This window comes from Mesoplodon mirus (assembly GCF_964341445.2).
Source record: "Mesoplodon mirus genome assembly, chromosome: 12".
Lineage (NCBI taxonomy): Eukaryota > Metazoa > Chordata > Mammalia > Artiodactyla > Ziphiidae > Mesoplodon > Mesoplodon mirus.
The window spans coordinates 1,145,293-1,157,507 of record NC_138988.1 but is presented as its reverse complement, the minus strand read 5'-3'; the positions used below and the strand labels follow the sequence as shown (position 1 = coordinate 1,157,507).

Here is a 12,215-nt window from a genome sequence, read left to right as displayed (position 1 = left end):
TATAGGGATATTTGTAGCGTCATTAAAACTGGAAACAAACTAAATATTCAATAACAGGGAACCATTTCATACTGAGGGTCATGATCTACATGAAGGAACACTAAGCAGTCATTGAAAACCAAGTTATAAAAGATAGTTAATGACGTGAAAATAAATTTAAAAAATATTTTAAGTGGAAAACATGATTCCAATCTGCATATAAGAGAGACTGGAGGGATGTACCCCAAACTACTAGCACTAATTATCTTTCAGTTGTGACGTCATGGGTGGATTTTCTTCCTTGTGTTGTTTTTGTATTTGTCATATTTTCTACAGTTTTCATGTATTATTTTCGTAATTACAGAACATAAATCCAAAATACTATATATATATATATATATATATATTTTTTTTTTTTTTTTTTTTTTTTTTTTTGCGGTACGCGGGCCTCTCACTGCTGTGGCCTCTCCCGTTGCGGAGCACAGGCTCCGGACGCGCAGGCTCAGCGGCCATGGCTCACGGGCCTAGCCGCTCAGCGGCATGTGGGATCTTCCCAGACCAGGACACGAACCCGTGTCCCCTGCATCGGCAGGAGGACTCTCAACCACTGCGCCACCAAGGAAGCCCCCAAATACTATATATTTAAAAAAGGAAAGTCAGTGCTGAATTCTGGAACACCCCACCCCCACGCACGTGCGCACACAGTTTGACAGTCCAGTGCTTAAAAACGGGCTCCTGCCAGCCAAGAACGTCCGCACAGCTGCTGTAGCTGGAAGCACGGCGAGCACGCTCTGCCGCACCTGCAATCAGCCCACAGCTGCGTGCACTGCTGGCTCCAGGCCTCGGGCTTGCTCTGTGAGCCAGACCCCGGCTCTGGTGCAGGGCCGAGGGAAGGGCACCTAGAACGCCTTGTGGGGCTCTAAGACCCAAGGAGGGACACGGGATCTGCTGACCTCCAGGAATCTTAAACAGAGACAATAGAGCACAGAAGAGGGAAAAACCAAACAAAACCCGAGACCTCGCACAGACCTCGGCTTGAATCAGGACTGATCACATCGACAGCTGATTGACCTCGGGCGTGCTTTCACCTCTCAGCCTCTGTTTTCTCATGTGTAAGACAGGGATAACATTCTTTATCTCACATCCTATAGGCATTGCATTGAATTATATGAGCACAGAAGTAAATATTGCAAAAGTACAAAGGGCCTCCCGGGCCAATAAGGCCCTCAGAGCCCAGAGATCTGGCTTTGAGGTGCAGGTGGACAGAAGAGGGTGAAAGCGGGTCAGGAGGAAGAGATGATCTGGCCGAGGAAAGGGCTGTTTGGCATTGTGCCAGGCCTCCTGGCGGCTGTGAGCAGCACACATCTTAGGGGAGAGTGCTACCTGCAGTGGGTCCCAGGTCCAGACTAGAGTCGTTCAGCACCTCCTCCTCCTCCCAGAAGTACTGTGGCGGCTGCAGGATGCGGGACTCTTCGCTCTCTTCGCTGGCGAAGCCAGAGCCAGGGGCTCCCAGGCCAGCCCCCAGGCCCATGGCCTCGCTGGGCTCCTCCGAGTCCAGCGGCTCCAGGCCCGTGGGCAGCAGGAGGTCCAGCAGGGAGGTGGAGGTGAGGCCCTCCGGGCCAGGCTCCTCGGACCCGGCTGCACACGTGGCCAGGGATGCTCCTGCACAGACATGAAAGCCGGTGGTTAAGAAGGAAGAGCGGCACAGGGTTGAGACCCTTCTCCAACAGCCAAGAGCCCAGGGGTGAGGGTGGGGCTTCAGGGACACTCCTGACGCCAGGGGGCTGCGAGGGGACTCTGAGATGCTGTACTCATCTCCAAAAGGCCAAACTGCTTAGCCTTCCTTCCCTGTAGCAGGGGCAAAGGCGAGACGGGGAGATGGGCGGGAGAGAGGGAGGAAACATTTGCCGAGTACCCACTCTCCACCACGCTGTGCGGGCGCAGGGCAGCGGAGAAGGGGCCCTGCTTCCCTGGACCTTGTGGGCACACTGTTCCGCAGGCTCCTATCCTCGGCTGAACATTTTCCAAAACTGCATTAAGAATGTGATCTGTTTCAGCAACACAGTCTTTAAGACCATGTGAGGGACTTCCTGGTGGTGCGGTGGTTAAGACTCTGCGTTTCCAAAGCACGGGGCCTGGGTTCAATCCCTGGCCAGGGAACTAGATCCCACATGCATGCCACAACTAAGAGTTTGTATGCCACAACTAAGGAGCCCATGTGCTGCAACTAAGGAGCAGGTGAGCCACAACTAAGGAGCCCTCGAGCCACAACTAAGGAGCCTATGAGCTGCAACTAAGGAGCCTGCCTGCCTCAACTAAGACCCAGCACAACCAAATAAATAAATATTAAAAAAAAAAAAACCACGTGAGGTCACAGATCAAACTCATCCAGAGCTGGTAATGATACGTCTGTTTGGAATCTTGGACCCCTCTCCTAAGTTATAAGACAAACAAACAAACAAAAAACAATAAAATACAGGGCATCTTTTTTTCCTTCTCTCTCACTCCCATTCACTAAGAACGGGAAACAGCCCTCTTTGCTGGTTTCACAATGTCATTACTAATTACACAAATATCACTAACTTGCTGTAAGTCTTCTGGAAAGTTCGGTCTCAGTCTCCTCATCCGAAAAATGAGGAAAGTGGGTGAAATGACCTCCGAATTTTCTTTTCCAAAAGTAACATTCAATGATGTAGGAAAGAGGGAATTTCGGGACTTATTTCCTACCCTGCGCCTATAGCGCACTGTGACGTGGCCGAACAGCAGTGTTTAGTGACGTGTAATAATAAAAATAAGCAATAACACTATTGGCGCCGTGTGCTACATGCTTTGTAAGCGTTCTCTGAATTTTAACCCTTATTATCACCGTATGAAGTAGGAAACCCGAAGCTTGGCGGATGCCCGTACAATGAGTGGCTGCTAAGGAAAACAAGGGCTTTTCAGACTCGAAATGAGTTCTATCAAAAGCAGAGAACAGGGCTTCCCTGGTGGCGCAGTGGTTGAGAGCCCGCCTGCCGATGCAGGGGACACGGGTGCGTGCCCCGGTCTGGGAAGATCCCACATGCCGCGGAGCGGCTGGGCCCGTGAGCCATGGCCGCCGAGCCTGCGCGTCCGGAGCCTGTGCTCCGCAGCGGGAGAGGCCACAACAGTGAGAGGCCCGCGTACCGCAAAAACAAACAAACAAAAAACAACAGAGAAAGCGTCTGGGGGGACGGAGGCTTCGTATGCTACGCACCAGCTGGACGACACAGGACCACGAATACAACATCTCGTAAGGAAAGCAGTCCAGGGTACAAGGAAAGGGGCGTAACAAAATAACAAGTGTGCCGAAGAGGATTAAACAGGTCTTGAGATCAGACACAGCAAGAGCGTATGGCGCAGGAAAGCGCCCTGGCTTCCTGGCTGAATGACTCCAGGAGAACGTCTGCCCCACCAGCACCCTGGTCTCCTCCTCTGTAGAGCAAGACAAGAATTCCTCCAGCCCGCAAAGGCCACCCGGTGGCCACCCAGTGGTCAGCTCCATGCAGCGTATAAACTGCACTGCAAGAAGCACACTGCAGTCCACAATCGTAAGTATCACGAAGGGTAGAGAACCAGGACATTTTCGGCCAGGAAGAGAATGTTTAAGGACGACAATGATATCTTCAAATGCATTAAAACAAAAGGTTGATGTGAATAATAAAGATCAGTTATTCTATGTGACTTGAAGGAAAAAACTAAGACTAATGGGAAGAAACATAGACGGCAACGGAGTCTGAAGCAGCCTTTAACAAGAAGCTGGTGACGCGCCGGGTCACCGGCACCCACCCACCTAACTCCTACTCCTGCTTCCACCCTCAGCTCAGAGCAGCCGCCCCGGCCCCCATGGTCTCAGCTGGGCACCCACCACTACCATCGCCTCTGGGCACGTCACAGCACCTTCCTCACTGAACTGTCACAGACCACCTTACAGCCTCCCTCACTCAGCAGTGAGCACGGAGTTGAGCGTCCTGTGTCAGCTTCACCTTCGTCCTGCTGGGGCCTCGACAGTCTCTGAAATGTCACGGGAGCTCAAGACATGTTTGAGAGCGAATAAATCAACACCCTCTTCTTTTACAGATGAGATAACTGAGGCCTCATGAGACTAAAGGTCAACCAACCAGCCAGCAGAAGCACTGTAATTAGCTGGTTTCTCACAAAAAGGTCCTGCAGGTGCTCCGTGAAGAAGGACCAGAAAACTACTCTTTATGTGCCCTTCCTCCAAAGGATATGTAAGGAAGAGAGTACCCAGGATGGCACGGGTGCCTCACAGGACTTAAGGAGCAAGGAAAGAGGCCAGACCTGAAGACTGAAGACACCCTCTGCTCCCAGCACTCTGCTCAGGGTCCCCACGAGAAACCCAAACCATAGGGTGGCTCCTCTCCTGAAAGACCTCAAGTTGGTAAAGTGGCCCCCTGTATTTCACAAAGAAGCCCCTTTATTTCTATTTCTGCACAGACCCTACGTTTGGAAATAGTTCGTCGATCGACGGTACTCAGGTTAAGAGCTATTTTCTAATTTTTAAAAAGTTAGTCAGAATAATTTAATATTGCCAATCAGATATGATGCCAATTAGGATCTACTTTGGTTTCAGGCAGGCCGCAGTATCGTACTGGAGCTAACATCTGCATTAGACTTTCACTGCTCAGAGGAATGCGGTCCCCCGAGTTCCTATTCTGTGCCACGTACTGTGCCAGGCCCTCTCTGGAGACACAGAAATGAACACAAGACAGCCTCTGCCCTCGGGGAAATAACCACTGTTTGGAAAATGTAATGCAAGTTTTACATAAAATACCAGCTGATACAACAGGTCTACTTTCAGACTTGGTATCCTCAGGGTTGGGGGAACCAAATTCTACAAGACAGTAATCTGGAAAAACTCACGCAGTCCAGGAAGAAAAAACTCAATGGATGAGAAATAATTAAATAACAAAAACTGTACAGGTTCCCAGGGCACCAGAGCAGCCGTCTTTGAGACGGCCAAGAGGTGAAGCTCGTTATCCACTTACTGGGAAAGACATTACTTCAGCCGTTTTAGAAAAGCACAACTGACTTTAAGAATACTTGGAAGTCTACCCTGCACAAAACCGCTGGAGGATCAAACACACTTTGCCTCGTCAAAACCCAAGAGGTGTCTCTGCGAGCTGAACCGAGGTGTGATGGGAGAGGAGTCGCAGCCACGTGGGCCTCGGTCCTGCTGACCAGACCAGCCCGGACCGCAAGGAACCGCATGTGCCCTCTCAGGGGAAGTCTGACCAGCAGTCCTGCTGACTTCCCGCCTCTGGGGATAAACTACTTTGTAGTCGGTGAAGCTCTCTGCGCAGGGCACCGTGGTCCGATGAACTCGCTGGGTCTATCCCCGACCATGTGCGTGACTTAGGCGGGGTCCCCACTCTCTCAACCCCTCCCCTCCACCTGTCACAGTCTGTCCTCGTCCATCTTTCCCAACAGTCTGATAGGAATTAAAAGAGGTTCTGATAATGGTGCTGAAAAGCTGTGTGTGAACAAGAGGAATCTGGTTTTTCATTCTTTCTGCGATAAACATTCCCATTTTCTTGAAGTTACTTTTCCCTCTGATGACTCTTTTTCTTTTATATAGACCTTGATATTTTCAAAAGCGTTCACAGCGGGTAATTATTTAGGTAATGACGAGAGGTTACTTACTTTCAAGCTTGCCCACCAAAACAGTGGCAGAGACCTAACCATTCCGTGTATAATTGCTTTTGCGTTTAATGACTAATCTGCCTTGAGACCCCCACCTGATTCTAACTTTCAGAATTACACTCGTGATTTTTTCCCTCCAGCACCTGTAATTTTCTGCTACTTGCATCACTCCCAGTGGAAAGGAGAGAAAAAGAAGGCACGTGAAAAGGATTCGGAGATCAGCCTCAAAGAACTGAAAATCTGACCCAAACGAACTCAGAAACAGGTGAACGAAGCAGGCTTATATCTTAAGGGGGTGGGGAAAACAAGGCCTCTCAGTCACCCCCATGTTTTCTCTCTCCTGCAATCTGCTCCTGATCCCAACACCCTTCTCTGATTTCCACCATCAGCCCACCCCACCCTTCCCCTCATCAGCAGCTCTGAAGTCCAGGGGGATCCCTAAGCCCTTGGCAGACACCTGTTTGGGGACTGCCCGGCAGCATCTGTCACGTGGCCCACACCTGGCGTGGCAGCTGTGACAGAAATGGTCCGGCACCACCACCCTCTACCGCACACACTGGCCGGTGTGTCTGTGTGTCCTTGCAGGGTGCCCACGCTATGGTTTGCAAGGGAGACACGCTGCTGGACACACGCCACCCAAGCACAGGGGTGATTAACAGCACGTGGAGAGCGCGCCCCATGGGCGGAGGTGGGAGAGGGGGAACACGGAGCCAACCTGCCCGCAGTGATCTGTGGCTAGCCAGGAAGAGGCACCCTAACCGCTGGGGATGGTCCCGACTCCCTTCGCTGGCCAGTTCTGGGGTGGCTGCCACGCAGAGAAAGAGTGGACAAGCAGTACTTATTTGGCGAGCCTCGCCTTCCTCCAAAGAGGACTTGAGGTATGCAAGGACAGAGGTGGCGCAGCGTCTGAGACAGGCGCGGATGCCATTTCTCATGCACACCACCTGGGTCCTTACTCATCCTGGACTGAGCTGGGCGCAGGGGCGCGCTCAGGGGCAGTGGCCCTTCCCCGGGATTTTGCACCACGGCCCAGGGCAACGGCCGCTCGGCTGTCACCATCAAACAGAGGACCCCCCCACCCCCGGCCGGGACCCAAACACACACAAACACGTGTGCACCACGCGCCCGCGGGCTGACTGCGCGGGGAGCGCCGCGGGCCGAGTCCGCTGGACGGGAGCCAATGCAGGCACCCGCGGGCGGGGCCGTTCGCGCGTGCACACACGTGCACACACTTGCGCGCGGGCACACCCTCCCAAAGCTCCCCCCGCCCCGGAGAGCTCGCCGCGCTGCCAGGACACGTCCTCGTGCAACCCGCCCCGCACACGCCGCGCCGTGGCCGGTCCCCCCGCGCCCCTCCCCCCGCGCCTTCACACCTGCCGTCACCTCCGCGCACGTGCCGGCACCGCGCTCGCCCCCCGCGGCCTCACCACAGTCCGGGGCCCCGCGGCCCTCTGTCACCCGGACACGCACGGCGGGCCGCCGCCCCGCGCCGTCGGCAGCGCCCGGAGCGCGGGCGGCCGCCCCGCCCCGCCGCCCGCCGAGACCGCGCGGCCCTTTGTTGGCGCGGTGCTGCCCAGCGCGCACCCGCCGCCGCCCACTCACCTCCGGCCAGCAGCAGCAACAGCGGCAGCAGTGGCAGTGGCAGTGGCAGCGGCAGCAGCGGAGGCTGCCCCGGGGCCCTCAGCAGCCGGCCCATGGTGCCGCGTCGCCGCTCCGCAGCCGCCTCAGCTCCTCAGGGCCGCGCGGGCGGCGGCGGCGGCGCGCGCACGCCAATTGGTCTGCGCGGCCGTCACTCGCCCCGCCCCTCCACCCGCCACCGGCCAATCAGCGCCGCGGAGGCCGGGGGCGGGGCCGCGTCGCCGGCGCCTCGCGCCTCGCACCTCAGACCTCGCGCCTCTCAGGCCCGCGTCCACCTGGCGCCCGGATCGTGGAGGAGGGGCGTGGCCCCGGCGCTGAAGGCCGCGCTCGCGAGACTATGCGCGGACCCAGCGCGGAATTGGTTGCCCACCTGTGCGCCCCGGGCCCCAACGCAGCGCGGGTCCTAAACGTCCGCAAGGGGTTAGTCCCTAGGCCGCGCCGGTGGACGCAGGGCTCATTAACTACAGCCAGAAACGCATGCCTTTCTAAATAACTCTAGGGTTGAGGGGTAAATCACAAGATAAATGTTACTTTGTTTATAAATTAACGACATTGAGAATGTTGCGTATCAAAATCCGTGGGGTGCAGCCAACAGTTCACAGAGGAGAGTTTATAGCCACAAACACATTTATTAGAAGACAGACAATAAAAGTAAGCGAATTAAGTATTCAACTTAAGAGGCTTTAACACACACCTACACAGAGGAATCAGTAAGTTTCTAACGTTGAAATAACAAAAACCCAGTAGAACTGACTGCTAAAAGCCTGAGAAAGATGAAGAGAGCACACAAATCTTTAGCATCCAGAAAAGGACATAAGTGAATACCATTAGGAATGAAAAAGGGAACAAAACTACAAACAAGACCATTTTAAAATAAGCAAAACTTGACGCATATCAATACAAAATTTAAAATCTAATTGAAATCGATACTTTTAAGGAAAACACACATTACTGATTCAAGCAGTAGAAAAGCTAAACAACCAACAATGGGGAAAGATAAAAAGATAATTTTTAAAATCTCCTCTTAAAAAAGACATACCGCTCCTTTGGAGTGAGTGCATTCTGTCAAACCTTCAACAAATAAACTCCTCCTGAACAAAGTTAGAAAGCTTCCCAATTCACTTTATGAAGTTGGAATAACACAAATAGAAAAAAAAAAAAAAACCCTAAGCCAATCTTACTAAACACAGATGCAACTCTCACAAAAAAATATGAGCAAGATGATTGCTGCAATGTATTAAATGTTAATATGTCATGATTAAGTGGGGCTTACCCTAGGGATGCAAGATTGGTTGAGTGTTAGAACCCTAACCTAAACAGACGTTTCTCCAAAGAAAACATACAGATGGCCAACAGACACATGAAAAGATGCTCAACATCACTAATTATCAGAGAAATGCAAATCAAAACTACAATGAGGTATCACCTCACATGGGTCAGAATGGCCATCATCAAAAAATCTACAAACAATAAATGCTGGAGAGGGTGCGGAGAGAAGGGAACCCTCATGCATTGTTGCTGGGAATGCACCCATCGACAGATGAATGGATAAAGATGATGTGGTACATATATACAATGGAATATTACTCAGCCATAAAAAGAAATGAAATTGGGTCATTTGTAGAGACATGGATGGACACAGAGACTATCATACAGAGTGGAGTAAGTCAGAAAAAGAAAAACAAATACAGTATATTAACGTATATATGTAGAATCTGAAAAAATTGGTATATACAAAGTGGAAATGGAAACAGACGTAGAGAAGAAACGTACGGATACTAAGGGGGAAAGCGGGGTGTGGGAATGGGGTGGTGGGATGAATTGGGAGATTGGAATTGACATATATACACTATTGATAGTATGTATAAAATAATGAGAACCTACTGTATAGAACAGGGAATTCTACTCAATGCTCTGTGGTGACCTACATGAGAAGAAAATCCAAAAAAGAGGGGATATATGTATGCGTATAGCTGATTCACTTTGCTGTACAGTATAAACTAACACAATATTGTAAAGCAACTATACTCCAATAAAAAAGAAAAAGAAAAAGCTACTCACTCATTTCTCAACATTAAGAGGATCAGTTTTTTTTAAATCTCAGGAGGGAATTCCCTGGAGTTCCATTGGTTAGGACTCCGCACTTCCACTGCACAGGGCACGGGTTCGATCCCTGGTCAGGGAACTAGATCCCACATGCCTCACAGCAAGGCCAATAAATAAATAAATAAATAATCTCTGGAGATGCCCCCCCCCACCACTGGCATGGAATGAAACAGCCTCTACTCCTGATAAAAGGGACAAACAAAAACTTTAGAAGCAAACAAGAAATAGAAGGGAAGGAAAAGTTCCTTAATTCAATAAAGAGTATCTCCTAAAAACGTACAGCAATCATCATACTTAGTGAAGAAACATTAGAAGCATTCCCATTTAAGTGAGGAACAAGAAAAGGACTATCATTACCACCACAAATATTGAATATTCTGTAACAAACAATGCAATAGGCTTGATAGAATAAAATGAGATAAAAATTTGGGAGAAAATTTGGTAAAACTAATCATTTGCAAGCACACCTAGAAAATTCAAGACCATCAACTGACAGACTAATTGAAAACTAATAAGATTTGAGGAAGATTTCTGGATATAAAATAACATAGAAATCAATAACTTTTTAATGTATTATCAATAACCCATTAGAAAATATAGTAGGAAAAAAGATCTCATCCACAACCACTATTGAAAGCCAAGAATAAACCAAATAGAGGTATAAAGTCTAAATGAAGAAAATGATAAAGCTTCATATAACACCAGAACAAAGGGGGAAATGTATCTTGTCCCTGAATGGGAGGATTCAATGTTATAAAGATGTCAGTTCTTCCCCAGAGTAATCAACAAACGCAATGGAATGCCAACAAAAACCCCCAGTAGAATGTCTTGTGGAATTTGACAAGCTGACTTAAAAATTCACCGAGGGCTTCCCTGGTAGCGCAGTGGTTAAGAATCGGCCTGCCGACGCAGGACACGTGGGTTCGAGCCCTGGTCCAGGAAGATCCCACATGCCGTGGGGCAACTAAGCCCGTGCGCCACAACTACTGAGCCCTCATGCCACAACTACTGAAGCCCGCGTGCCTAGAGCCCGTGCTCCACAGCAAGAGAAGCCACTGCAATGAGAAGGCTGCACACCGCAACGAAGACCCAACGCAGCCAAATATAAATATAAATAAATAAATTTATTTAAAAAAATTCATCTTGAAGAGAAAATACTCAAAAGTAATAGAAATTTTGATCAAAACACATATAGAAATTAAAATATTGTGGTACTGAATCTGGAATAGATGCATAAACAATGAAATGAAACAGAGAGGTCAGAAACAGACCACTGTACACATGAAAATGTTTTACAGAGGAAGCTTTTCAACAAAGTGGAGAACAGATATTCACTCAATAGTGTTATGTCAATTAATCTGAAAATATAACGTTAGATCCATATTTCACATCATACATCATACCCATTAGACTAAAGTACTAAATCTAATCATTTAAAACGTTGCTTTAGGGCTTCCCTGGTGGCACAGTGGTTGAGAGTCCGCCTGCTGACGCAGGGGACGCGGGTTCGTGCCCCGGTCCGGGAAGGTCCCGCATGCCGCGGAGCGGCTGGGCCCGTGAGCCATGGCCGCTGAGCCTGCAGGTCCGGAGCCTGTGCCCCACAACGGGAGAGGCCACAACAGTGAGAGGCCCGCGTACCGCAAAAAAAAAAAAAAAGTTGCTTTAAATATTGGGAATATAGGTCATTTATTAACCAAACACAAAAGGCATAAGGGAAATGAGATATACGACCATATAAAAATGAACACCAAACATTAAAAGAAAAATTAATACCAATTCTTCATAAACTCTTCTAAAAATTAGAAGTGCAGGGAACACTTCCAAACTCATCCTATGAGGCCAGTATTACCCTGATACCAAAACCAGACATAGACGTTACAAGGAAAAAATTCGCAGACCAATATCTCTTAGGAACATAGATACAAAAATACTCTACAGGGCTTCCCTGATGGCGCAGTGGTTGACCGTCCGCCTGCGGATGCAGGGGACACGGGTTCGTGCCCCGGTCCGGGAAGATCCCACATGCTGCGGAGCGGATAAAAAAAAAAAAAAAAGCATCCAGAGTGGAAAGGAAGAAATAAAACTACCCTCATTCATAGATGACACAATTTTGTACATAGACGATCCTAGGTTTTCATCCACTAAAAAAGCTACTGGAACTAATAAATGAGCTCAGCAAGGTAGCAGGATATAAGATCAATATACGAAAATGAAATGTATTTCTATACACTGTGTGGTAAGCAGAATCATGGCTCCCCAAAGATGTCCCTAATCTCCAGAGCCTGTGAATACATTACCTCACGTGGAAAAGGGGACTTTGCAGACATGATTAAGTTAAGGATATGGGATGGGAGATGATCCTGGATCATCTAGGTGGGCCCAGTGGAATCCCGAGCGTTCTTACAATGCAAAGAGGGAGGAAGGAGAGTCAGAGTCAAGGAACAACAGGACAACGAAAGCCGAGCTCAGAGTGATGCAATTTCTGGCCAAGGAACGCGGGGATCCTCTAAAAGCAGGAAAAGGCAAGTAAAGGAATTTTCACCCAGAACCCTGCTGACACCTTGATTTTACCTCAGTGAGACCTATTTCAGACTTCTGACCTCCAAAACTGTAAGATAATAAACTTGTGTTATTTTAAGCCACTGAATTTATAGTAATTTGCTATAGCAGAAACAGGAAACATACAAACTGCAATAGAGTAAGAAAATTCCATTTACAACTTAGGAATAAACCTAATAAAGTAAATACGAAACTACAAACACTGCTGAAAGAAGTTAAAGAAAACCTGTGTAAGTGGATGGACATTCCAT

At 49.1% G+C, this 12,215-nt stretch overlaps 1 protein-coding gene across 1 annotated transcript in view; it reads right to left on the bottom strand.

Annotated features, from left to right (window-relative positions):
- The window catches only part of PODXL2 (podocalyxin like 2), a 33,000-nt gene extending 25,598 nt beyond the window's left edge, over positions 1–7,402 (bottom strand). The window contains exons 1-2 of the mRNA XM_082638262.1: positions 7,264–7,402; positions 1,363–1,641 (exon numbers count right to left, since the gene is read on the bottom strand). Coding sequence (XP_082494388.1) covers positions 1,363–1,641; positions 7,264–7,357 — 373 coding nt within the window. The 5' untranslated portion in view covers positions 7,358–7,402. The remainder of the gene's footprint in view (positions 1–1,362; positions 1,642–7,263) is intronic.
- Positions 7,403–12,215: the final 4,813 nt, after the last annotated feature.